At 54.8% G+C, this 26,382-nt stretch overlaps 10 protein-coding genes across 10 annotated transcripts; 5 read left to right on the forward strand and 5 right to left on the reverse strand.

Moving 5' to 3' along the window:
- Positions 1–624: 624 nt before the first annotated feature.
- On the reverse strand, positions 625–2,639 carry LTR77_008589 (uncharacterized protein; the record flags this gene model as incomplete). The annotated part of the gene is made up of 2 exons (XM_064805821.1): positions 625–1,902; positions 1,959–2,639. The coding sequence occupies 2 exons, from the start codon at positions 2,637–2,639 to the stop codon at positions 625–627; spliced, it is 1,959 nt and encodes a 652-aa protein (XP_064656281.1).
- Positions 2,640–3,597: 958 nt separating this feature from the next.
- LTR77_008590 (uncharacterized protein) lies at positions 3,598–5,927 on the reverse strand (the record flags this gene model as incomplete). The annotated part of the gene is made up of 2 exons (XM_064805822.1): positions 3,598–5,823; positions 5,877–5,927. 2 exons carry the CDS (start codon positions 5,925–5,927, stop codon positions 3,598–3,600), a joined length of 2,277 nt encoding a protein of 758 aa, XP_064656282.1.
- A 1,960-nt stretch (positions 5,928–7,887) lies between these two features.
- Positions 7,888–8,854, forward strand: LTR77_008591 (uncharacterized protein; the record flags this gene model as incomplete). Its single annotated transcript, XM_064805823.1, has 2 exons — positions 7,888–8,231; positions 8,281–8,854. 2 exons carry the CDS (start codon positions 7,888–7,890, stop codon positions 8,852–8,854), a joined length of 918 nt encoding a protein of 305 aa, XP_064656283.1.
- A 1,623-nt stretch (positions 8,855–10,477) lies between these two features.
- Positions 10,478–13,663, reverse strand: LTR77_008592 (uncharacterized protein; the record flags this gene model as incomplete). Its single annotated transcript, XM_064805824.1, has 1 exon — positions 10,478–13,663. The coding sequence occupies one exon, from the start codon at positions 13,661–13,663 to the stop codon at positions 10,478–10,480; it is 3,186 nt and encodes a 1,061-aa protein (XP_064656284.1).
- A 1,960-nt stretch (positions 13,664–15,623) lies between these two features.
- LTR77_008593 (uncharacterized protein) lies at positions 15,624–17,058 on the forward strand (the record flags this gene model as incomplete). Its single annotated transcript, XM_064805825.1, has 2 exons — positions 15,624–15,649; positions 15,702–17,058. 2 exons carry the CDS (start codon positions 15,624–15,626, stop codon positions 17,056–17,058), a joined length of 1,383 nt encoding a protein of 460 aa, XP_064656285.1.
- A 2,515-nt stretch (positions 17,059–19,573) lies between these two features.
- Positions 19,574–20,513, reverse strand: LTR77_008594 (uncharacterized protein; the record flags this gene model as incomplete). Its single annotated transcript, XM_064805826.1, has 2 exons — positions 19,574–19,592; positions 19,639–20,513. 2 exons carry the CDS (start codon positions 20,511–20,513, stop codon positions 19,574–19,576), a joined length of 894 nt encoding a protein of 297 aa, XP_064656286.1.
- A 392-nt stretch (positions 20,514–20,905) lies between these two features.
- On the forward strand, positions 20,906–21,319 carry LTR77_008595 (uncharacterized protein; the record flags this gene model as incomplete). The annotated part of the gene is made up of 2 exons (XM_064805827.1): positions 20,906–20,984; positions 21,111–21,319. 2 exons carry the CDS (start codon positions 20,906–20,908, stop codon positions 21,317–21,319), a joined length of 288 nt encoding a protein of 95 aa, XP_064656287.1.
- A 724-nt stretch (positions 21,320–22,043) lies between these two features.
- SNZ1 (Pyridoxal 5'-phosphate synthase subunit snz1) lies at positions 22,044–23,021 on the forward strand (the record flags this gene model as incomplete). Its single annotated transcript, XM_064805828.1, has 1 exon — positions 22,044–23,021. One exon carries the CDS (start codon positions 22,044–22,046, stop codon positions 23,019–23,021), a length of 978 nt encoding a protein of 325 aa, XP_064656288.1.
- Positions 23,022–23,132: 111 nt separating this feature from the next.
- On the reverse strand, positions 23,133–24,887 carry ORC2 (Origin recognition complex subunit 2; the record flags this gene model as incomplete). The annotated part of the gene is made up of 1 exon (XM_064805829.1): positions 23,133–24,887. The coding sequence occupies one exon, from the start codon at positions 24,885–24,887 to the stop codon at positions 23,133–23,135; it is 1,755 nt and encodes a 584-aa protein (XP_064656289.1).
- Positions 24,888–25,042: 155 nt separating this feature from the next.
- Positions 25,043–26,239, forward strand: RFC3 (Subunit of heteropentameric Replication factor C (RF-C); the record flags this gene model as incomplete). Its single annotated transcript, XM_064805830.1, has 1 exon — positions 25,043–26,239. The coding sequence occupies one exon, from the start codon at positions 25,043–25,045 to the stop codon at positions 26,237–26,239; it is 1,197 nt and encodes a 398-aa protein (XP_064656290.1).
- Positions 26,240–26,382: the final 143 nt, after the last annotated feature.

Genomic DNA, 26,382 nt, shown 5'->3' on the forward strand with positions numbered 1-26,382 from the left:
AAGCCAGCTAGTTGTGGTAGTGAGGTGGGAAGGAGACTGAGGATGAGGAGAGTCGTCCCAATACCTACCAGCAGCAGGTAGAGTCTTGAAGCCATGTATTCCACTTTACCTTGCGTGGCTCATCGGTCCATGTTATGCCCAAATGCTCAACACCAAGCATTGCTCTGCTTCTGCCAAGTAGAGTCAATTGTCTCTACTCATTGTATCCAAAGCCATGGCGCCACGATTGCTTTGAAATTCTCATTGTGGAGGATGTTTCACTAGAAGCAGAGCTGTGGCCATCGAAGCCAAAGTGGAAGTGGTGTTGTGGGTACGTGTCGCTGCAGCAGAATTCTTACGCGTCGCGAGAAGTGCGTATCTCAAAGGCAGGAGTACTCAGAACAACCTGGCCGCGCTCATATTGTTGAATGGGAAGACCGGAGTCCATCAGATATGGCGCATTGAAAGGTCCGGTGCGCGTACGAAGGCGACTATATCGAGTAATGGGAAGGGAAGACGCGGCCTCGCAGATGCTGTGGTGTGAGGTGGGCGTCGCCAAACCGCCTGACTAATGCAGTCACGTGATTGACATTATTGATCATTTTCAACATATCTGTACATACAGTTATTCTACAATCTTCGCAACTACATGTATGCTGGCGGCTGCTCAATCGACTGAACCGTCGCTCCGCCTTCCTTCTTCTTCGTAATCTCAGCAAGCGGAATGAACTGCGACCACACCGGCAGCTCGTACTCCGTTGGCGGCGTGGCAGTAGAAGCCCACACCGAGATCTCAAAGTCCGAGATCGAGTTCGGGTCCACCTCAGCACCATCCGGACCTGCAATGCGCCACACAAGGCTCTTCGTGAGGTACGGCACCACACTCTCAGTCGAGAGATCTCCCAGAGTGCCACCAGTGACCTGGTCCTGGAGCGTGCGGGTCAGAGGCACAGAGCCGACAGCAACAAAGTCACCGGTCATGCCGGGCTGCGCCAAAACACCCATGGGACCGATGAGATTGGCGTCAAAGACCCAGGTCGTGGGGTCTTCGCTGGCGGGAGCCGAGTCGAAGAGGTAGATGTTGTAGGAGCCGCCAAGGGCGTAGCGGTTGGTGGCGATGTTGGCGACGTATTGGTAGAGAGAGCCGTTGTTGGCTTTGAAGGGGGTGGCGTCGACGGTGGCGGATGCGGACGCGGATGCGGAGGAAGAGAGGGAGGAGGCGGTTGATGTAGAAGTTGACGTAGCGCTGGTGGCAGCTGTGGACGACGCCTCCTCAACCTGTGGTTCAGGAGCAGCATCACGCTTGGTCGTGCCAGCAGGTGCGGTGGCCTGTGGCCCGTACAGCTTGTTAATGATGCTGGCAATAGCTGCCTTGGTGCCCGCGGTGTTGGCGAACTCCGGGTAGGTGTAGTGGAAGGTCTTGGTGTCCCTCACATCGTTGGTAGTCAAGAAGTCGCCCGCAGCGTTCTTGTGGAACGGAGTCAAAGCAGAGTTGAGGTTCTGGGTCGAGCCTTTGGCGACAGTCCAGGTGTTGTGAGGAGCCACCTGCGAGCCGCTGTAGCTGTCCGGGTACATAGCCTGCCACATGGCAAAGAGGCGGTCGACGTTGCAGTGGTGGAGCCAGAAGGCTGGATCGAATGCTGCAGTTGCGAGGATGGTCATGTGTCCACCGGGGCTGTTGCTGTTCCTTGGCCCACCAGTGTTGGTGTGAATGGTGTTGTGGATGTTCTCAATGCTGTTGGAGCACTTGACCGAGCTCTGTCCAGCCGCATCGCTGCCCACCTCAACAAACTCGTCACACGTGCTGAACATGTTGTAGACCTGATCCTGCATGTTGCCGCGGATGTTGTTGAGAGCATTGATAGCGCTCTGCTCGTTGCTGGTTGCGTCGACAGCACTGGACGTGGGCCACCTCAGGGTGTTCTGTATGTCAATGTCAGAGACGCAATCAACATCGCTGAGTGATGACAGATTCATACCTTCCACTGGTTGAACGGAGTGTACCTCAGTTGACCCGGGTTCTTGAATGTATGGTGGTGCAGAGGGTTGGCGAAAGTCTGGCTGCCCGTTGGTCCTTGGACAGTGACCTGAGCCTGAGTCATCGCCGTTGGCATGACCGGGCCACCACTGGGTGCATGTGCCGCCCAATCCCAGAAAGGAAGACGGAGAGTGCTTGCTGCACTTTGCATATCGGCGCGTGTCGAAGTAGGGTACTTCTTGGCAATGTTCTTGGCCACCTTCACCAATTCCTGCTCGAAGAGAGCAACGTAGGCGCGGTGCCATCCCAGGAAGAGGATGGAGTCGTGCGGGCAGTAGCCATCAGCGCTGCAAGTGCTGCACTGTCCGACGGCGTCCCAGCTGGTCCGTGGGACACCGTGGATGCCGGCGATCTGGTAGAAGGAGTTCTTCAACGTCTGCCGCTTGTTCTGCATTTGCTTCATGGCAAGGAGGAACAGGGTCCATTGATTGGTCTTCTGTTGCAACTGGCGGATCTCCAGACGAGGGCGAGTGGCTCCTGGAACTCCAACGACCGGGAGGAAGGCTCTCTTCTCAAGCGCGTGGTCTGCGACGGCCACACCATCTTCAACCGAAGGAACGCTGAGTGCTGAGACGGAAGTGCTCAAGGCCACAAGGCCAGTAACGAATGAAAGAAGCTTCATGATTGAAATATTAACAGTGTAGTAGAATAGCGAATGTGGTAGACCAAGGAAAAGTGCTTTGCGACAAACAGATTCTTACCGGACCAGCAGGTGGGTGTGTATAGTTATAGCGAGACTAGGGAGGCCAAGCCGCCTCGCCGTTTACGTTACGAGACAATCGGATGCAGCTCTGAACCATCGTTATAAAGGCCGAGACGGCGATTGGGTGCCAGACTTGCAGCGCTTGGAGAACACGAGGTCGGATGGTCTGAACCACGCGGTCCACCCCCATCCGAGGAGTCGCTCGGCGTCAGCTCTGAAGCCCGCCACTGGGCTGACTTCTGACTTCTGGTGGCGTGCCCAGCGTTCAGGGGATCGTTCGCGAGCTCGCCTCGCGTGTAGACGATTCAGTTCGTCCAGATCGACGCGCCGCCGTCGATCACAGATAGATTGGCGGTCTCAAAGACATTGTCCCGATTGTTTTGGATGGACAACAAAGACTTGTTGCGGTTATGTCTTCGAAACATTGCGAGAGAGGTGGCCTTCTCGACTCTCGAAACATTCGGTCTCGCAAAGGTAAAAATAGCAATAAACTCCAAACTATTGATTCGATGCGGTCAGCCAGTCTCTGCAGCACATGGCGCCCATGCATCTACCCGATGCGCCGGGTGGTCTGCTCGTTCGGGTACCGGATAGTATAGCGAGGATAGGTTTCTTGGAGTTTCTAGATGCGACCTCATCATGCTCCACTTTCGGGACAACATTGCAACGGCACGCGTACCTGCATATCGTAGTGCTGTCACCAACAAACCGTATTGTTGTCGCATCACCTTTCGTATAGGACGGCCACAGAATCCTCACCTCGTGTTGTAGATGGATAAATAGAGAACACGCTCGAAAGGGCAACAACTCGCAAATTGCACTCGTACCGCAACATCATCCATCGTACACTGAGACCTTTCAGCCTCACCAGGAGAATCTACAGATCAGGCAGTGGAAGCAACCTCTCTTGCAGCCGCCCGCTCGCCTCAACGAATCTTCGCCTCTCCCCGTCGTCTCTAAATTCAATCCTCACTCCGGTAACCTTCTTCACCGGACGCCGCTTCATCGTGACCTGCGGCGCGGCGAGACTGTCCTTCGTGTCCATCCGCTGCAGAGCATTCGCAGCACTGCTGAGGCGCCGTATCCGGTCTGCCGCATCAATGCTGATCCCAGGCTTCACGACAGTCACATCTATACCCTTCAGACGAGCGCATTTGAAGCCCTCGCCTTTCACATGGACTTGCTGCTTGGTGCTATTCATCCACCACCTCGCCCAGCCTTCGCCGAAGTTGGAGGAGATGTGCATGAGCGCCATGACCCCGCCTTGGGCGCCTGGAGTTGCGACGCCGTCGTCTTCCCATAGACGAAGTGTCTCGATGTTGGCGAACTGTTCTTCGAAAGCGAAGGTGCCCATGAGTCCTTGGCGGAGGACAATCGTCTTCGTGGTGCGGAAGCTGCCGAGAAGTTGTCTGCCGAATACAGCAGATTGGAACAAGGTGGCATCGTTCTCAGATTCCAGGATGTAGTTAACCCAATTCGTCTTGACGTCCTGCTTCGCCATGTCGGTCCAGTTCAGGCCATGAAAGCGGAGACACATCTCCGCATCGCCGATCGAGACTTTTTCCGGCTGGAAGTAGGAGCAGTAAGGGACGGTATCTGCGATTTCTGACAATTTCTGTTGACATCGAATAGTCCCGTCGTCAGACAACGCCCATATAGATGTTGCGAGCCTTGTTCCGCCGTGTTCCCGGTTTTCACGTTTGCGAATGACGACGATTCTGGCGTCCTGACACGCTTCGACCATCTCAATGTTATACCGCGGATCTGGTTCGTCGGGTAGAGTTTGTGCGTACTCGATTACAGAGCATCTCACGTCACACAAGATGGCTGCGTTGCAGAAGAGCGATTTCTCGAACAATTGCAAGCTTGAGAGCGCTGGAGTGATTGGTGAGTCTGCTCTTGCGGACTTTGCCAAAGGTAGTCGGGACTGCCTGTCGTCCGGTCTGCTGTCGCTCTGCTGGCGTTGGCCTTGTGTGAACACTGAAGAAGGGGTGGCTGGTACGTGGTCCTGACGAGTAGGACTCCACGAAAGCGCTGGCGGAGGCAAGAGAGCGTGAGTGCTGGAAGACCGCCACGATTCTGTTCTTCGGGGCGAGACGGGCGACATTGCCGTGTCGTACAATACTCGACGGGAATGCGTACTGCGGGGGCTACCAGATTGGAGGTCCGGGTCCTCAGTACCTTGACGAAGGGTCGGTAACGATGTTGATTCTCGCCTTGAAGAATTCGAGATTCTGCGCGGTGAAGTTGGGGATGGTTGCGATACTGTGTCATACTGCCCGCATTTGTCGGTGCGCGCTCTACCGGTGGAGCGGCGCGCTTCCAAAGACCGTCCGTTCTCGGAGGCACAATCCATACTAGAGGCACGATTCCCTTCACTCCTCCGCTGGGGATAAGTATATGTTGATGTCGACTGAACAGAGTCGCGCGGGCTTCGATCGGTAAGTAGAATCTGTCGCGATGGCAGGGAAGCCACAGCGTCGTGTTCCTGGTCCATATCGAACGTAGGCAGCTCCACCGCCCGGTCCCGCGCCACCAGGGAAGGAGTGCTGTTAGCAATAGCCATGATTATGTGGTGGAGATCATCAATCTTGTCGCCGAGGTCACCGTTGACACGCTCATGTATGCTGTTGATGTTTTCGGCAATGGGCAGAACCGCACGCTCGAGTCTGGCCAGGGAGCGTGACTGTAAGGCCTGCATCGTGAGTGAGAGGGTGTTGGTATGCATCTGCAGCATGTTGCGAAGATCTGTGAGGTTTCCGCCTTCGGTCGTCCACTTGAACGTCCGATAGTTGGCCACGATGACCTCGCTCCAGGTTTTCTCAACAACAAATCCACCACTGGTCGGTCTTTGGCGGACGACCTGGTATCGATCAACGAAGGACTCCATGTCGCCCAGAGTTCGAGCCGCACTCTCCAGTATCGCGTTGACAGCGATTCGAGTCTCGTGCTCTGCTCTGGCGAGAATGCTGCCATCGTCGTGCAGCGTTTCGGCAGTAATCTTCAGTGCGTCGCTCAAACCATTTGCCTCCCGCTCGACTTCCGCGAACTGAGCTGGCGCGCTGCTTTTGCCTTTCGTGAAGGCGCGTCCTACCCTCCACGCCTACAATGGTCAGTAGTGGCCTGGACCAAAGCAGAAGTTCTGGCCATGAGTACCTGTTGGCTCAGCATAAGGATATCCCCAGCTGAAAGTGGTTGGAAAGCCATGATGGTTGCTATGTTGCTGGAAAGCCTCGCAAGGAATGTTGCTGAAGGTGCCTACGACTGCTTTGGTTTATGTTGGAGGGACGCTTGTACGTCTTGCTTAGGCCATGATTGCTTGATGTACATATAGTTCTATGCCTCATGCTCTCGGACGTCGCCTGACAGGCAGTGACAGCTACACGTCAAGGTGGAAAATAACGCACTCGAAGAGGGAGTCAAGGCTGTGCAGAGACATGAGCAAGCCTCCCAAGCAAGCACTTGCTTTGCCCAGCAGTACAGTACCTCGCGCAGAAGGCATCTTGACGACTGCGTGCGTGACGGGGACGTTGTCCAACACCGTGGGCATGACGCCGAGCATGCCGGCCTCTGCAGCCCTGTAAAGCTGCTGCGCGTGGCCTTCCTGGAGTCTGCGATTGGGCAAGCTGAGGACGTCGTGCTGGAGACCTCCAGTGTGGACAAGGCTATCAGGTTCCCCGGCTATGTTGCAGCATTCTTCGGCGAGACGGCAACGACGACATGTATTCCAACGTTGGTTCGCATGCTCGAGTGGAAAGGATGGAATAGTTGTGAAGGTGTCTGGTGTCAGCGTCAGGAAGAGGTGACGTCGATCCAACGCTTGGACCGCACTGGCTTTGGACCTCCTCTCCTGGAAACCGATTCTTTCACCTCACCGTCCACCATGATCCATTGTCTTCTCGGCGTCTGCTCGACAACTGGAATAGAAAATTGTACGCTGGCGACATCCTAGAACAGGAGAGCTCTGGCGCACCTTCTGGCGTCTCGGCAGTCCTGGCTCACTCCACACCGTGCTCGATATGAGCAGAGTCCAAAGATATGGCTCTCCCCGATAGCTCTAAGGCTGCCATCATCTCCAGGTCGATCTTTGGGCGTTGCGCTGGGAGCTTTGAAGCAGAGACGGCAGGCCTGTGTCATACGAATCGGAGGAACCAAGAGGTAGGTGTTCACTAGGTTGGTTCGGCGGACGGTTTCTCATACTAGGAACCAAGGGTGCTACTACCGCAGGGCCCACGCTGTCCATTATGGCTTCCAGCGCATGCTCACACCATGTTTGTCTCACGAGATGGTATTCGGGCTTGGTCGTTGCGGTGAGCACGTCTGTCTCTTCTTATATACGTTCAAGTCAGTTCACTTTCAGCAACCTCTACTTCACTATTCGATACACGTCATAGCAAACTTCACTTCGCTTTGAGACAAGGTCACCTACACGTGACGGCTACTGAACTGGCCAATCGAGCTTCCATTCCACTTGCTTTACATCACACCCACACTCTTCCAATACGAACCACTCGATAGCAACTTCTCTCTTGCTACCTCAAACAACCGAAGCAGCCCTCACCACACACCACCTCAGTGCAGTCTGCGGGTCACTCCACTTTCTCAGCTACCTCTTCAACCATCATCACTCCACCCACCTCCTCTTCGAGCAACAACATAACCACTACTCCACAGACTTCTAAAGCCTCACTACTGCTCTTGCAAACAGCTTCATATAGCTTCGACTTGCCACTCCGACTCGAGCATCGGCACAGCGACCGCTCTCCAACACCAAAGGCACACGAACCAGCTTCCCGCCTTGGCCGTAGCAGATGGGGTGGGATCTGAGAAGCTTCGACCAGCTAAAGGAGAATTCAGGTAAGTCGACAGCGGTGACGTGAGCAAAATGGCGGTTCACACGGTGATTGAAGTGTCTGCCTAGCACCTTTGCTTCTCCCCCTTAATACCTGAAACAACAAGCTCAAGAGCAGGGTACTGATGATTGCCAGCTTACATCTGCCTACTTGTGGCCGATACTTCAGCATCACACCATACAGGAAAGAGCTCGTCAGCTCTCCAACTTCCAGAGATTAGCGTCCACCAGGCTTTGCCAGCAAGTCTATCCACCCAGGATTGAGGAACTTCACATCTTGCTCCACTCACCAGGGCGACTGCAACCTCGACCGACATGCCTAGTCCAGCCGATCTCTACCCGCACTCTGTGTACAGCAGCGGCACCGTCTACATTGTGGACGACGTGGAACCAAACGGTGGCAGCGTCGCCAACGACGACATCTCCGACATCTGCGGCGAAATCACTCTGACGGAGCACGCGAAGAAATGCGGATGGGTTCGTAGGTTCTTCGAGGGTATGACAGACTACAAGGTCAAAGGCATCAACCTTCCCAAGGGTAGCAGACCTGCCGCCTTCTTCCGATACTGGAAATCAGAGCTTGAAGGCAAGGGCGCCAACGATCTAATTATCGTGTACTATCATGGAAGGGCAGGCAACAATGGAATCGACTATTCATGGTAAGTCTTGGTTTCCTGGAATAATGGACTTGTCACTGACAAGATTTAGGAGCTTAGATGGCTACCCCCGTGCGCCCGTCAATGCATACAATCTGATCACGATGATCAACCGAGCTGGCGTTGACTGTTTGATGCTGCTAGACTGCGATCTTCCTTCTCGATTCAAGGAGAAGTGGGATAGGCTACCCGGCAGCATCGAGATTGTGGCAAACGGTGGACAATTGAGAGACACGTTCGGCAACAGAATCGAGAACGCCGGCGACTTCACAAAAGCCTTCTTGGTCTCCCTTGGGACTCTCCTAAAGCATATCGACACGAAACGCAAGAGGGCAATTTCACCATTGACCATACCAGAGGTCATGAGGTCTGACCGCTCGCTCGACTTCAAGCCCTTCTGCCTTCGCCTTGATGGGTCCACAAATGGCCGTGACAATCTCGTCAAGCGAATCAAGATCGATCCTAGAGCAATGCGGGAGTCGAAAAAGGTCGAATTCTTCGCATATACGATCCAAGGCGGCGAGGTCGAGCAGGGAAGTGAAGCTACAATTCAAGTGGCCATTGACGAGGGTATCGACATGGAGGGTGAGGATGACTCCTCTCATGGGTTGTTCTGCCCCCAGTGATCAAAAGGTATCCCGCACAGCACGAGCCAGACGCCCACGGACAGGCATGAGGGCTCTGCCGACTCACATGGGGTCTCGAGGTATGCACAGGCAGATATGGCTTGGCTGTTGCAGGGTTCATCAGTTCGTGCAAGGGGGTTTCAGCCTGGGTTGAGAGCCATACTAGGCTTTTGGGTTCAATTGGAGTGGTGAGATGGCCACTGGATGCACGGTACCATTGCTTTGAAGCCTCAAGACGGGTGGTATCAGGCGAAGTATCACATAGGAAGTGCCTAATGATTGCAGAAGCAGTGCAAAAGGGCTGGTCAGACGATGCTACGAGCAAACGTGGCGAGACATTGGGATTTTCTTGAGACATTATTTGTCTACTTGCGTAACATATCTAGCCAGACATCCTTATCTCACGGCCTCTAACCATTCTCACACCGAACAACTACTGAATCTGCAAACGCAATGGCCCACTGCTGTCTTGCCCTGGCTTTGCTCCTGGGAGAGGCTGTCGCCAACCTCTCATCACTGCTCAACCACACCAAGACGTTGCTTGATACTCGCGACAACAATCGATTATACTTTTCCACCAACATCACCAGCATCAGCGAAGCACTTGCACCGGGCACCGGAGGTCGAGAAGTTCTGTCACCGCTTCGATCTGCCCACCACCATCTCCAAGGTACACACATCTCCCACACACAGGTCCAGTGCATCTACTGACCTTATCACAGGGCGAGGCTCCATGGACAACAACCGGCATTCTCATCGACGACCGCTACCTGACACTAATGATCACAAACCAATGGTGCGACACCGGGACGCTCTATTATGAATCGTGCACTAACGTCTTCTTGGATGCCATTATCCCGAAGTGCGGTCTCCGCGGTGGTATTTTTACTAGTGTATGCGGGTATTGGGTCGTTGCGTCGAGATACGAGGAAGCAGATGGAGATGTCTCTAGCGACATGGCCAGTAACACCGCGCAGAGTCCACCCAGCCATGGGCCCACCAGGTCAACCATTATCCAGTCGGCTACCACTGCACGTGGACAAAGCATTCAGAGCCACTCGGAAGCATCCACGAGCGTAGAGCAGGCCTCCCAAGCAACGCCGGCTCATCCGATCCCGTCCGGCACAACGGTCCAGAACGATACCTTGCGACGATTGAGCTGTCTAGCCAATCCCGAACAGTGTCAGTGCCCTCTTTAGTGATGCCAGCATCCAGGTCACGTTCTGGATCGCGAACGCTTGTTCGGGACCCATCACACTCGGAGCTGATGCATCTGCAGCATAGATGTACCAACTGCTGAACTTCTGCCTTGACGAAAGGATCGGGACTCCTGGCGGCGAATACAGAGCAGGGCCCTGTACAACTTTCGGGTTCCAGGTGCATCAGACCGACCAGTCTATTGGTACCAACGCCAGCGCCACGAGTGGCATAATAGCTGGAGCGTTCTAAGATCCTCGGGTGTTTGGGCTGTAGGTGAATGCGATCCCATGTGAAATGTCGGTTTTTTGCTTGCTGTAGTGATATGCAAACTTCCGTTCGACGTGAAGACGGCGTAACTGGTTGAATTGACACTGTAATCGGTTACTGCAACCCTCATCTCTACCCTCTCTTGAGTTGGGAACATCATCCTTTCTCTTCCCTCCTCAAAAACATCCTCATCATCTCCAACCTTCTCCGCTCCTGCACGCCAAACCCCTTCTTTCCACCCTGCCCAGGCAACCTCACCATCGCCTTCCCAAAAACATGCCCCCACGCCTCAGCCGCCAGCTCCGCATGCGAAGTCTCCGGCAGCCTCCCCAAAGACCCGGTCATCCTTCTAAAAGGACTAGCATTCTTCCTCGTCGGGCTCACAGGCGGCTCATCCCTGCTCTTGCTCGCACCAGCAATCTCCTGCGAGATACGTCCGAGCATTGAGGTGAGCAGGATGAAGGAGATGCTGTGGCTGGGAGATGACGAGAGGATCTCTTCGATGGCTGTGCGTTGTTCCTCGAGGGTGAGTTTGCGTTTGGTCTTTTCGTTTTCGGAGAGGAGATGGTCGATGCGGGTCCAGAGGGTAGAGGTGACGATGCCGTCGGGCATGTTTTCTAGCATGGTGAGGAGGAGGGACGCTAGGACGTATAGTCGTTGCATCTTTGGCAACTCTGGCGGTAGACTTGCTTCAAGAGGCTGATCCGAGTCGAGAGCATCACAAGCATCGCTCAAAGCATCATCCCACGTCTCCGTCCCTCTCTCCGACCACCCGCTCTCCTCGAAAGGCCATCCGGGATGGTGTGACCAGGGCGCTTCTGCAGAGTCCGCATCGCTCGAGGTCATATCCCACTCGGCAACCACCCGCGCGACGAGTTCTTCTACCGTCTCGGTCAGCCGGAAGAGTTCGCGTGGCGCAGAGAAACGTACCGGCTCGTCGCCCATCACAGGACTGGCTGCTCCACTACCACTGCCGCCGCCGCCTCTTTTGCTGCTGTCAGGCCGTTGGTTCTGCAGCTTGCGGATCCCGCCTTCCGGGATCCGGATGAGCTTGTCAATGGAGCGGCCGAGACTGGTGTCGAGCCACTTGCCGCGGACGGGGATGAAGTGGTCTCGCCCGCCTTCGACGCGGAGCACGAGGATGTCGTCGAGTGCTTTCATGCCTTCATTCAGGGATTGCACCAGCGACGAGTCCCAGATGCGGATATCCAGCTCTACCGACGCGGTCTCGCCGGGTTCGACAGTAGTTGGTGGGCTGCTTGTGCTGGAGCTCGACAAAGAGCTGTCGTTTTGTCGCAGGTTCAGCCACTTCGGAGCAATGCCAGGCGCCTGCCCTGCACCGACTGGCCGCTCGATAAAAGTGAAGCTTGCTGGAACCCGGCTTGTGTTTGCAATGGTGAGTGAGCGGTGCTTCGATTGACCCCACCGTACCTCGCCAAACCACACTCCTTCGAACGTCTTGGACGTGTTCTCGCATTGCTCGGCCTGGGTGTCATTGTGTTGGTCGACACATACGGTGACGTTGGGTCTTCCTTCGTTTTCGACCTTGTCAAGCTCCTTCGCCACTTCCGCATGTATCTTCGCCTTCAGCTCAGGCACGACAGCATCATACTTCAACATGAACACAGCATTGAGCGGCTTGTGATCGCTCGACAACACTCTCTGGTGAGCAGTGTAATATTCCAGTCGTAACTCATCCTCAAATCCTTCCTTGGTAATCACCACACCATCCTCAACCTCGTTATAATCGTCATTCTCGTCATAATCAGCGTTAAAATTCGTGCCGTCAGCATCGGGGTCGTAATCGTAAAGTATCTCGTCGTCTTCGGCCGCTTGGTCTGCGCCGCTGGCTCTCATCTCTTCGTCCTTCTTCCTGGCATTTTCTTCTTCCTTCACCTTGGCCTCGTAGGCCAGTTTCTCTCTTCTTGTTCGGAAGAGTACGCGGTCACACCAGCTGGGTGCGCGCTTCTTCTCTGATGAGTCAAAGACTCCCACACTTCCTACATCATACTTGTATGTTGGTAAGAAGTGGATGGGGCCCTCCTGCCAGCCATCTTGGAACGCTTTGCGGGCCTTTATCTGCTGATGAAGTTCATCATGAGGCAAAAGAGAAGACAACGTGGTCTGCAATGATGTCGGGTCCTCACTTGCACTGATCTCGTCGACCAGAGCTGTAGGTGCCGTACTCGCCGTGCTCGTTTGGTGGGAGCTCGTGGAAGCGGATGAAGATTTAACGCTGGCAGTGCTGACGGAGCTGACGCTCGACCCTCGCTCCGCTCTCTGGCCAACAGACTCAGCTGCCAGCTGGATCTCTTTGTCGAGCGTCTTCCCGGACTGAGCATTGGTGTCGTACTCATTTCGTGTGTGAAGCATCAGTAGTCTTCGAACATCATCTCCTGGTATGCTCTCAAGCCGGTAATTGAGATCGCCAATCCAGAAAGCAAAGTCCTCGTCACCGATCTGCTCGCCAGTCGATTGTTGAAGGTCCGTGATGTCTTGAATGGGTTCAAACTTGGTCCGCTGAATGATTTGAGACGCATCCCAGTTTCGGCGCTCCAAAGCAGTCTTGTCGGCGCCAGCAGCCAGATGGCTGTTGATGAAGACCAGGCGGGTGGTCTCTCCAACGACTATTCGAGCCGTTACCGCGCCTTTGTTGCCCATATAGCCCATAAGTCCAGTACCAACACTCGTCGTGCTGACGGAACGCAGCTCGGGTGCTAGATCGGGAGCAGCATAAATGAGCAACAGCAATCCAATGAGCTGCTGCTCTGCAACCATGACATAGCCTTCTGGCAGCGACGCCGCCATGCTCTCCTTCCACCTGGTCGCAATCGCGGGGTCTGTGTAAGGACGAAGGGCCTCCGTAGCAGAGCCGACATCCACCACCTCTTGAAGGCCAAGAACATATAGCGAAACATCCTCACCGCCGGGTAGCGATCCGGGATCGCCGTTCGGTAGCGTGTTTTGCTTCCTTTCGTACCTGGCTTCCTGAGTAGTGACATCTTCTCCTTGATCCCGCGAGGACCTGCCTCGTGTGTCCTCGCGATGCACACCCCCATTCTCGCCTATGCTGAAGCCGGACAAAGCATCCGATATGCCTCTACCCTCAACGAACCACCCTCCTATGTCCTTTTCAGTGCCTTTGCAACTTGCGACGTTCCATGTCCCAATTTTGATCCGGATATGCTTTGGCCGGACATATTCGGCCCTTCGCGCGTGGACCGCTTGGGAGAGGGTAAGGGGTGTCGCGGAGTTGTCATCGTCTTGATCGCGCGGGAAGCCGCCGGGCAGGTCTTGCATCAAGCTGCTGGCGTTCGACGTCGGCCGGAGTCGCGTGCTCATATTGCCGTTCGTTCAGTGTTGTATGTGGTCATTGTACCAGAGGGCAGTGAGGTTGATCTCGAACACCGTTCGCACTCATAATGCCTTACTTATCACTACGCATGAAAAGATCCGAGTTTGCAATCTCTTGATAATCATCGGGAATCGATTGAGTTCAACGGGTGAGGTCGACTCTGATCATGCCAAGGCAACGTCGACGCGACCTCACCACGACCATCTTCTCTACACTACACCCTTTGCACCCCTTCCAATGCTGCGTGGCCATGACTTAGCTTGGACTTCCGGAGAGGACGTCAGACATCCAGCGACATCGAGGTTCTTATGCACCCGCGTACCACCAAGCATGAACGAGACCAAGGCTGGACATTGGCAACGCGGAGCCAGAATCATATATATGTCCCATCAGGAAGCATGTCACACAACCGGCGATAGGGCAGCCCGAGGATTGCCAACTCCGGGGAGCACGTGTCCGGGAGCACATTTCAAATGACCGGCTGCGAAGCCAAACGTTAAAAGCTCAATGGCATTCAGGGCATTGGAAAGTATCAGCCTTTCTAAGAAGACTCCCAATCCTTCAATTGCAGATTGTCCTCTGCTCTGGTCGAGTTCGTGGTGTCCTGTGGCATCGAACCCAGTCGGCCGCTGGCAAACCATCTGTCTTCAAGGTCCCAAGACACACTCAATGGATTTTAATTTAACGGATCCCTCTGGTCGACGCACACATTGAATGAGCCACGGCTGATCACGCTGGACCGGCCTCGACGACATTCCTTGTTTGCTTGCTTGCTACGATAATTCCTCGCAATGACTCGAAGGCCTGGAATCATGCTCTCGACGTTGTATAAATTCCATGCGCCGTTCCAAGCCCGCTTTCCAATTCCAGTTCTCTACCAGGTGCTCTCTTTGATTTCATTCACACCTTGCTCCGAGACTTTCCATCATACCGGATCAAATTCAAAGACAGCATCCCTTGTGCAAAACATCACAACGTGCCTCCCAAGGCTGGACCATCAAGCGCTTCCACCAAGCGGGCTGGCAAAGAAAGGAAATCACACGTCCCGGTATCTGAGGGCTCCTCACGGACAATCAGTTCAAGTGCTGCGCAGCCACAGGAACGAGCGAGCGTGGAGGCTGGAAATGCTTCAGACGCTCATCATGACAGTACACCGGCTGCCGTTGACCCTGTTGCTGCCGCATCCGACCTTCCTCCTCACCTGCCTCCGCCGTTGAAGGTGCAAGGTGGTTGGGTATGTGCAGTTCACCGCTGCTTTCACGCCCGAGTGTACTCCTTGAGGGCTGATGCAGTCTCACACACGCGGGCCCAGCATTATCTTGCCTGCGACGAGCCAGGCTGCCCGAAAGTCTACAAAACTCGACATAAACTCAACAGCCACAAACTTGCTTCACACACAGACTCTGAACCCTTCGTATGTGATGAGCCAGGCTGCACAAATCGATATTGGTGGCAGACTAGTCTCATAGCCCACCGGAAAAAGCATCTCGCAGACCCAGGACTTGCTACGAATGTAAGCTCATCACGCGAACACCATCGTTCTGCCCTACAACCATTGAGCTCTAATCTTCCTCAACCACGTAAAGTGGACGGTGGATGGGAATGCGGATTCGAAGACTGCTCCAGACCTCGTCTGTACGAACAGAAGAGAGGTGCGACGAAGCATATTCGTTTGCACAACCCAAGTCTCGAAATATTGTGTCCAGATCCTAGTTGCGCACGAGGCGTGGCAGGCAATGGCTTCGCACGAAACGACAAATTGAACTCGCACACGCGGAGGATTCACGGGACAACAGACCTAGCCAGGGCTATACTGTGCCCTCATGATAATTGTTCGTGGAGTGGCCGATGGAGAGACTCGACCAAGAAACGGCTTCAAGCCTTGGATAAACACCGGCACGAGACGCACGGACTTAGCTATGGAGAGTTGAAGAAGGAGGTACTCTTATGCCGAATCCCTTCGTGCTGGCGAAGTAAGAAAGGTGCGGGCTTTACAAGAAAGGAACATCTTGCCAACCACGAAAGGCGGAGGCATACTCAGCAGGAACTTTCGGATCGCCGTAGGAACCCCAGCGAAGACTTGGGGATTGAGGACAGGAATGAGGCAGAGGATGAGGCAGAGGATGAGGCAGAGGATGAGGCAGAGGATGAGGGAGAGGACGAAGGAGAGGATGAGGGTGAAGACGAGGAAGAAGATGAAGCAGAGGATGAGGGTGAAGATGAGGCCGAGGACGAAGATGACCTCGAGGTGAACATGTCGGAACACGAGGGCCGCGACGGTGACAGTGATGATGATGATGGTATTGACATCGACACTACCGATTCTTTGCGGCTGCAGCCTGTCGACCAAGACGATGAAGGGTTTTCTGAAGAAGGCTCTGGAGAAGCCTCTGGAGACGACTCTGGAGAAGACATTGAAGAAGGCTGGAGACATGACGATGACGTTGGCGCTGGTGCTGCATCCTTGTTGCAGTTTGCTGACGACGATGACGAACCCCGGCTTCGTTCTGCATTCTCAGAACACAGTCCTGCGACGGACGATGCTAGAACCCATGATGATGCAGATGAAGACATCGAGCCATATCCATTCGCCACCGCGACTTCCCCTGCACGAAGCCCGAAAGAGGATGGAGGCTTATTCCCATGTCAGCATCCTGGCTGCCCCCGAAGCAGGAAGGGTAAAGGTTTTCTTGCGAGGAACAATCTAGTACTACACATTCAACAGAAGCATGACCCGAGCTATCAGCGCTTATACCAGTCCCAGGCTGCATCGTCACCATCTCGAGCTCGTTCGACATCGGTGGACGTCAGTTATCGATCCGATGGAGAGGCAGCTGCGTCTGCAAAATCGGAGTTCTCTTCCTCTCACTCCATGGCAACGCAGGGCCAAGAGCAAGAGTCCGAAGACGACGACAATGATCGTAGTCGTGGCTCAAGCCGCGTAAGCTACCAACACGATGGACCTGAGTCCGAACGCTCTCGTACGCCTTCAGTAAAGCCGGAGGACCTGGAGCTTGACTCCAATCTGATGTACGATTACGGGGATGAAATGCCAGACATGGACGACGATATCGCCACAGAGACCCGCAGAAGCCCAACCACTCCAGAGTCTGATGATTCCGCAGACCAAGCGGTCGTCGCAACCCCTCGAGATCCAACACCTCAGCCTGCAACTGCCCGCACAACTGCTGCTACAACTCGACCAACCATCGGCCAGTCGAGCAGGCGGTCCGGTCCAGTCCCTCCACCGGAGCCGCGGGTCACAAGATCGGCTACTAAACGGCCTCAACAGGTCGACCCAGATGCAGGATCTGGCTCCAGCTTTTCGGACACCATCGTCGTCAGCCACCACAGGAAGCCTGGCAAAGCTCGCAAACCGTGATGGTGTATTACAGGCTTGCAGGTAGGGATGCGAGGTAGGTGGTTTCTTACACTTGACGGCCATTTTCCTTTTGCCTTGGGTCATTGAAAACACTCATGGATTTCCCTGGCAGTTGGAGTGGGGAGCGTTTGTACTTTTCCCATAAGTGTGATTCCATGTTTTTCTATCCTTTCTTCATTTACTGGCCCTTGAGAATGCCACGACGACCCAGCACTAGTATAGCACCTCCCCCGAGATCCATTGTCACTAGCTGATCGTTATTCGATCATGGCCATGACGGCTAATGAGTAAGGAGGTATGTTTCGCGAATCATGGCTCTGGTTCCCTTCTGCCCTCTATCTCTCTTGAATGCAAGGCCTTGTTATGTCTAAATTTCTGTTTGTACACTTCGAATTTGGCAAATTCTCGTTCAATCAAGTACTCTAAGCTGACTGTAGCAAGGTGTGATGGATCCTGGCATTCGAGGCACTGGAACACACCCGGAAACAAGCCTTAAACAATGCTTGCTGCGTTGTTTGTCACCATACCCTTCGACTTGTACTCATTCACTAAGGTCAGCAGCGAGTCAAAGCGAAAGCAGCAAACTGAGGCCTACATATAAGCATTGCTACCACTCGTAGATGCTGTTGACCTTGCACATATACTCCTTCTCTTAACTGTATGCCACCGACCACAACACAACACAGAACATAATATGGATACTGCACCCCAGAACATCGAGCCCATGTATCGCAGTGCCAAGCAAGGGATACAAACCGCAGGACACACCGCAAGGGTCGTACATGGACCGTCATACCCCAAGACCACCGAAGACTGGCTACGTGGTGCAGATGGTCTGATGCACTGCCCCTATGAACTATGCGCTCTCATGTCGTGGGCAAGCTACAATGCCGTAGCTGACCACCCCCACAACGGCCATAAGGGCGCTACGAATTTCGATTGTCCTCAGCGTAGGAGCTGCATACACGTGGGTCAATTAGGCTTCAGGGCCGTCAAAGAGCTCGTGGCCCTTCTTGGGACCGTTCACTCCACTGAAGACTGGAACGGTGTAGTGTGGTGGGATGGTGTCTTTGGAGCAAGTCCGAGGCAATCTGTCGTGGCTTGTAAAAGGTGCGATCGTTCTGGCTTCGTCGACGGAGACGACTTGCGAGCGCACAACGCCGTAGCGCACGTCCAACCACGGCAGAAGGCCTGTACGCACCCAATCTGCGACGGCATCAGCTTCCCTACCAAGTCAGTCCTGCTCGAGCATATTCAATGGCACTCAGTAAAGTATCTCGACGATTCGGAGGTCTTCGAGTCTGAGATAGACTATATTGTCCATCACTGCTCAGCTCATCCGAGTGCCGGTTCTCGAAATCCAATGCGTAACGTAGGGCCACGGCCGCATACTGTGGGTGCCGGACTGTCGACGAATTTTGCGATCCGACGGCTACCGGCCAACCGAATCCAGTACAGCCCTTTACCAATACGAAACTTTCGGCGATGATGTTTGCAGCACAAGAAAAGCTGTTCTCGGACCCTAGATAGAGGAAAGCGCTTTACGGAGCCCTGCCATCTACACCGACAAGCCTGGTCTACGGCCCGAGCAGTACTCCGATCAGGACGATGGCCAGTATCACCACAGGGGAGTATCAAGTCAGATTGATGCAGGCCAAAAGAGGGCGACCGACCAACTCCGGCCCCGGCCCGCCTCGTAAAAAGGGGGAGGGAAAGGCATCTCAACGGTAAACGACCTCAGTTCCATAAGGGTGTTGAGCATCACAATACATCTGGCCGGGACTAGCAAACCCCAGAATTGGCTTTTGCAGGGCCGCTTGACAGGCCAGCATTCTCCTGGGGCTTTGAAAGCTCATCTCTGTCGTGCGCAGTGTTGGAGTCAGTTTAGCGATGTCTGCCGATAGCGTAGGTCGGATGGTCTGTGCCATCCTGTTATAATCTCTCTTTTTACATACTGTTCCAGTGTCAACTTCTGCTCTTGTACTGTTCCGTCCTCCAGTGCGTGTTTCCTTCCAGGGGGGAGTCAACGGCTGCTCAATTGACATCATAGCCTTCCAGTCCGCCAGCGGCAGTCTCTCGAGTCAAGGTTGGAAGGAACCTAAGCACGAACGACCAGGAATAGTTGCAAATGGCCGTACGGAACGAGAGAAGGCCCGCTGCACCACAACGTTTGCCTTTTGGATTCGACTTACATTGAATGGTGGGTCGCGCCCTCGATTCATCAGTACACAGGCAAACATACAGCTATATAGAATGAAGCATTGCAACGTCCCGTTGATGCTACCTCAATGCCACGCATTTGCATCTTCGATTCGACCTACCCACAACATTACCAGTATCAACCATAAGCAGTCTACAGCCTCAATGCCGAAGATGGCATACCCAACCAACTCTATGAACGCCATACCAAACCTATTCCCATGTCTATATCCTGCCTGCTCCGGTCGCGTTTGGACGTCAAGAGAGGATCGCGATTCCCACATGAGGCAAGAGCATGCAGATGTGAGTGGAAGATTCAAATGCCCGCACAGAGGCTGCACAAGAGGGCAGTCGGACCGTAGAGGGTTCAAAGTACCGTACCAACTCCTCTGGCACTTGAAGCACAACCATCCAGCAGTAAGTACCAAGCTCAACTCCTCCCGCTCATCTTCAATGACCAACTTCGCCGTCACCTCTTTCAGCCGTCGTAGACTTTTCCGTACCGTCGAGGATGACAAAGCTCCGTTCCCATCCTCATCTGTACTGCGTCGCTTTGGAATGCTGAGGTACTCTTTCCGCTCGGCCTGATCCTCCCCGATAGGCGCTACGATACCGGCGTACTTGAGCAGGATCGTGTTCAGGATCAGACGGCAGGGTCTCCCGTTACCGTCGATGAATGGGTGGATGTTGACGAACTCGCCACAAGCATGAGCTGCAATGAAGAACGGGTCGAGAGTCTGCTCCTTCTCTGCCATACGAATCGTTTCGTTGAGTTCTTCAATGAATCTCGTCATCGCCGACGCGACTTTGCTGGCTCGGACGAAGCCAGTGTTGCCCGCCATGACGTTGTCTCGCCCATCGATGCTCCGGTACAAGCCTGCGTAATCTTGGTATGGGCGAGTGGTGTCTCCGTTGTCTGCATCCACCTTGTTGCACAGAATTCTATGCGTTTCTCTGATGAGCTGATCGCCGAATGGCTCGTTCGACTTCACGACTTTGTTCGTCATGTAAACAAAGGCGGCTGCATGATTTGCGACTTCTTGTCTGTCGCGACGACTTCTGTTCACCTGTCCTGCGTCGATGGCACTCTCTAGCGCGGCTTCGTACGCAGAGCTGCGAGGCGGCTCATCTTCGAAGATACCACGCTGGTTCATGTAAATCTCCCAGCAGATCCTCCTGGTCTCGTTCAGATCTGGTACTCCAACTCTTTCGATGATGTTGGAGCCGTACACGACGTTGGCCATCTCCTCCGCCATTGCGCCTTCCAGCCTTTCCGCACTCTGCAGCTGCAATTTTGCACTTACTAAATATCTCCTGCAACCGACCATCTTCCAACACGACCAGACACATCAAAATGAGCACCACTAAAATTGTTGAGCAGGAGGACGGGTTTCCCTGTCCCTATCCCGGATGTGAGAACGCCAGGTGGCCTACCTCGTGGAAGCGAAGCCACCACATCAGTTCCGTGCACGTAGCAATTGATGGGAAGCTCCACTGTCCAATGGACGACTGCGAGACAGCACACCAAGGAAGTACGGGTGCTGTTCTCAATTTGGTTCGCCACTTCCAAAAGCGACACGACAGAGTCATGTCAGATGGCCAGAAGTTTCGATGCCCGTACCCACGATGCACAATCCAGATTGCAGCCATGTCCTACCATGACTGGCGGAAGCACGGCTCAGCATACCACGAAGTCTTCAGTGAGGGCTTGAAGCCCTACTATGAGTGTCCGTGACCACCGGAATCATGCTTACCAGCGAGTCGACGAAGGTTTGGAAGCTTCGCCGGCGTCTGCGAGCATATTCAAACCAAGCACGGGCCGGCCGTTGAAGGCATTAACGTGCTACAGCCAGGCGACTCCACGGTGGCTCGTGTCCCGGCACATCAGCAGGAAAATGCACCAAGTACAGGTCCTGCTTCAGGCGTAGCATCTGAGTCCGCACCAGAGCAAAACAATGTCATGCGAACGCTGCCTTCTCAAGGCGAGGACAACCAACACGGGGCTGAAGCCGATTTGAGCGATCTCATACAGTGGGACTCGGATGTGGATGTTCCGAACTAGGAGTCGAGATGTGCGGTTGACACAGCGCCGCAGGGAAGCCAGAGGAGGAGTAGCAGTAGTCCGCCGCCGAAAGCACAGAATTTCTAGGTATGCTCTCATGAGTGACGCTTGACCAAGCGGCCGGTTGACTTGTTGAAGTCCACAGATTGCGATCACGTAGATCTGAACCCTTGGATTGTCGTTTCGGATGCCTCAATACCGCTTTTCAACTGATGCACTCTTGGTGGCTGCTGCTTCTCGGAGGTCGGAGAGGCGTCTCATTGTCCTAGTAGTTGGGCGTATCCTGTCGTCTCCCAGATTCTTTCATGGTGGAAGATTCTAGGTGTCAAAGTCTTGATGTCTCAAATGTCGATGCATAGTAACATGTAGAGTCAAGGGAGAGAGAGAGTGTCGTTCAGAATCGCCTCTTTGGGAAGCTGCTAGCGATGCGCCGACACCGGCGAGGTGCTTCTCTTGAGCCGACGAGAGCCAATTTTTTCGATCGAACTAGAACCATGACGAGCATGAGTAACAGCAACATCGACTTGCGCCCTTTCCACTACATCCCTTCTACATCTCTCTAACAGGGCAACAATACGACAACGTTCCCATCGACTCACCTTACAACCCATTGACTCGACGTGCATCGACTCGACAACTACACCATCACCCCGCCCCCCCACCTCCACGAAACAACAACATCTCCCGTTCGAGAAAGATTGATACAAACCCAATGGACCCCACCATGTCCACCAACGACCGCCCCATGGCCTTCCGCTCCCAATCCTCCACCAAACCCACCAACAGCAACGGAACGACCTACCCCACCACCTCCCCCTCGCCCACCCAATCCTCCTTCGCTGTCAAAGCCGGCCTCGCCCAAATGCTCAAAGGCGGCGTCATCATGGACGTCGTCAACGCCGAACAAGCCAAAATCGCCGAGGAAGCCGGCGCCTGCGCCGTCATGGCCCTCGAGCGCGTGCCGGCCGACATTCGCGCGCAGGGCGGGGTGGCGCGCATGTCGGATCCGGCGATGATTCAGGAGATTATGCGGGCGGTGACAATTCCCGTCATGGCGAAGGCGCGGATCGGGCATTTAGTCGAGTGTCAGATTCTGCAGGCGATTGGGGTGGATTATATTGATGAGAGTGAGGTGCTGACGCCCGCGGATCCGACGCATCATGTGGAGAAGAATGGTTTCAGCACGCCGTTTGTTTGTGGGTGCAGGAATTTGGGTGAAGCGCTGAGGAGAGTCAGCGAGGGCGCGGCGATGATACGCACGAAGGGCGAGGCGGGCACGGGAGATGTTGTGGAGGCTGTCAGGCACATGCAGACTGTGAACAAGGAGATAGCGCGAGCGAGCGCTGCTTCAGACCCAGAGCTGCGGCAGATGAGCCGTGAGTTGGAGTGCGACTACGCTTTGCTCAAGCAATGTGCGCAGCTGAAGCGGCTACCGGTGGTGAACTTTGCAGCAGGAGGAATTGCTACCCCGGCCGATGCAGCGTTGATGATGCAGATGGGCTGTGACGGCGTGTTCGTGGGCAGCGGGATCTTCAAGTCTGGAGATGCGGCGAAGAGGGCCAAGGCGATTGTGCAGGCGACGACGCATTTCAATGACCCAAAGGTGTTGGCCGAGGTGTCCATTGGGTTGGGTGAGGCGATGGTGGGCATCAATGTTGGAGCCATGGGCGAGTCTGATAAGTTGGCGAAGAGAGGATGGTAGAGAGTCAACATCCATAAAACCTTGTACAGGACCGGGAGGCATAGATGATGATCACTGCATAGCACTCCGGCGTTGGACATCGTAGCATCCATATACCGTCTCTACCTCTAATCAGACTAGTTCTTCCAACAGCCCCTCCAATTCACCCCTCCCCATACCGGGAACGAAAAGCCGTTCCACCCCCATCCCGTCTTTCCGACTCTCAACCATCTGATGATCGTGAAACTCCTTCAACAATGTCCGGAAACTCAGCTCGCTCGAACACACAAACTCCTCCACGGCCTTATGATAGAGCGTGCGATACTCCACCCCCTCCGCCGCAGGCGCTACAACCTTCTTCGTCACCGCAGCCTTAGCCTTCTTAGGCGGTCGTCCTCGTTTCTGCCGTCGAGAAGGCGTAGCTTGTGCCTCAGCTGCCGCGTCCTCGTCGTCGCTCACACCCAACATTCCTTCATCTTCATCCTCCACGTCGCCACCACCGAGCGTAGCGTCCGCTTCTAGGTGGCTCATGGCACCCAGCTGCTCAATCACCAGTATACGGAAGAGGTTCCTCGCGTTCTCGGGTAAGCTCTTCAGCACGAATGCTACGCCGTCTTTGCCACCGATCTTGCGTCCGCTTCTGCCGAGCAAGGCGTTGACTTCTTCCACGACATCGATTTCGGCGATGTAGGGTTTGAAGGTCGTGGTGTCGTGGTAGAGCCAGTTGTACTGGCGAAGCAGGGCTGGAGGCCAGAGAAGGGCGAACTGGGGCGTGTCCACGCTGGCGATGAAGGAAATGAAGGGATGCGCGGCGAGGCGTCCGAGTAAAGCTGGGGCAGGGGCACGCCGGAGAGTTGGCGAGTCGAGAGAATGGACCAAGAGTGTTATTGGCGGAGACGGTGGATTTGAGGTGAGGTGCGTGAGGACAAGGTCGAGAAGTGGAACTGGCAAGGAGGGCAATTTAGTCGACTTGGGGAGGACGGTCTTCGCGAGGAGAGTGAAGATGTCGCGGAGGGTTAAGCCAGGCGTGTAGCCGTTCACCACGACGATCCTGGGCGGTTTCGGGCTGCTGTGGTAAAGGTGGTCGGCGTAATCCATCAAGAGCTGGCGTTTCGAGCCGTAGCCATACAGGCAGAGGTTGAAGCCTTCCTCACGTTCGAAAGTCCACTGGTCGAAGGCGCGTTTGTGAAGGTCGGCCAGACGCTTGATGTCTTGTTCGTGGGGATCCTTGTAGGCGTTGATGTTGGTGAGGTAGTCTTCGTGGTTGAGCAGCAGGTTCGGGGCGAGAGTGTTGGCGGAGGTCTTGTTGGCTCCCGCGCGGTTCTGGAAGAAATACAGTTCATGTGGTGGAAGATCGGGTGGCGGCGATGGCGTTCTCTCCTTCTTGGGCCGTCCTCTGGGTCTGCCTCTGCCGCGTTTGGTGGGTGTGTCTGCTGTGGGCTGGCTAGATGCATCTGCCACTACCACCTCCTCCTCATCTTCTCCCACTATCTCGTCCTCTTGGTCAAGAATGGCCTCCGCGAGCGCCGTGTCTTGCGCGACATCTCCATCCTCGCTCTCATCGTCAGGCTGCTTCTGCAACGTCCGCGCACTCTTCCTACGAGCCGAGCGGTCGTTGCGGGTTGCTGTAGGCGTCTCTTGCTCCTCCGCTGCCTCTGCTTTCTCCGCCGGCGTCGAGAACAGGACCTTCCTCAGCGACTTGGGCGTTGGTTCCACTACAGACGTCCCATTTGGACCTCTCGTCGGTGTCCCCTTGAGGATCGACTTGCGGTTGGAAGGTGTTGTTGCATTGCTCGGCGGGCTGTCATTCTGCGCCGTTCTCCTCGTCTTTTGTGGTGTTGACTCTTCCTCCTCTACCGCATTGTCTGTCCTCCGTCGCTTTGGCATTGCGTTGCTTGATAAGGAAGTTTGGAAGACGAAGCAAACGCGTTTGAACATCGACTGCTTACATAACACGCGTGAAGTGCTTCAATGCGCGTCAACCTCTATCTCTCCCACTACTATCCACTCTACCCACCACAATCCGCCCCGACACCGCCAGCATGTCCGACATCGACGACGAAGACGTCCAGATGGATGACGCGCCCAAAGTCTCCTCCGACATCACCTTCTCCTCGGCCGCCGACAGCAAAGGCAAACGCAGTGCCGCCAACCTCCCAGTGGAAGCCGAAGACAACCTCCCATGGGTTGAGAAGTACCGTCCGGCCTCTTTAGCAGACGTGTCAGGCCATCATGACATCCTCTCCACCATCAACAAGTTCGTCGACGCCAACCGCCTTCCCCATCTCCTCCTCTACGGTCCCCCAGGAACGGGCAAGACCTCCACCGTCCTCGCATTAGCAAGACGAATCTACGGCGGCAAGAACATGCGCCAAATGGTCCTCGAGCTCAACGCCTCTGACGACCGCGGCATCGACGTCGTACGGGAGCAGATCAAGACCTTCTCCTCCACCAAGCAGATATTCGCCGGCTCCTTCGACAAGTCAGCAAAGAGCGAGAGCATAGCGAACTTCAAGCTCATCATCCTCGACGAAGCCGACGCTATGACTTCGACCGCCCAGATGGCTCTGCGGAGGATCATGGAAAAGTACACGGCCAATACCCGCTTCTGCATCATTGCCAACTATACGCACAAACTCTCGCCAGCGCTGCTATCGCGATGCACACGGTTTCGCTTCTCTCCACTCAAAGAAGCCGATATACGGCAGTTGGTCGACAAAGTTATCGCGGAAGAGCACGTAAATATTGCGCCAGACGCCGTGGGATCCCTCGTTACGCTGTCAAAAGGCGACATGCGACGGGCTCTTAACGTCCTTCAAGCCTGCCACGCCTCGTCTACACCCCTGCACACCCCTGGCCAACCTGCCCCAGACGTTAATACCGTCGAGCGAGACCTGATCACGCAAGAAACGATCTACACCTGCATCGCCGCGCCTCACCCGGAGGACATCCGTCTCATCACCCAAACGCTTCTCACCACCTCCGACGTCGGGTCCTGTCTCAGCACGATCAATACACTGAAGAAGACCAAAGGACTAGCGCTAGCGGATATCTTGACTGCGATGGGAGAGCAATTGGCAGAGGTGGATGTGCCGGTGCAGACGCGGGTGCGGTGGTTGGAGGGGCTGGCGGAAGTGGAGTACCGGCTAAGTGGTGGCGGAAGCGAGAGTGTGCAGACAGGCGGTTTGGTCGGTGTCGTGAGGGAGGGGGTGGGGATCATGGGGAAGGGGAAGGTTTGAGGGAATTTCGCTGTCGAAGAGGATGAGAGACGAATCGATGATCTAGTTCGTGAGAGGGAGTCCTGAGCAACGGAGGGAGAGGTCCGGTTGACACATGCATCGGATACCTCTGGCTGATGCGATGGGAGGGTTAGGCGCAAGAG

The sequence above is a fragment of the Saxophila tyrrhenica genome, assembly GCF_035928015.1.
Source record: "Saxophila tyrrhenica strain CCFEE 5935 chromosome Unknown scaffold_14, whole genome shotgun sequence".
Lineage (NCBI taxonomy): Eukaryota > Fungi > Ascomycota > Dothideomycetes > Mycosphaerellales > Extremaceae > Saxophila > Saxophila tyrrhenica.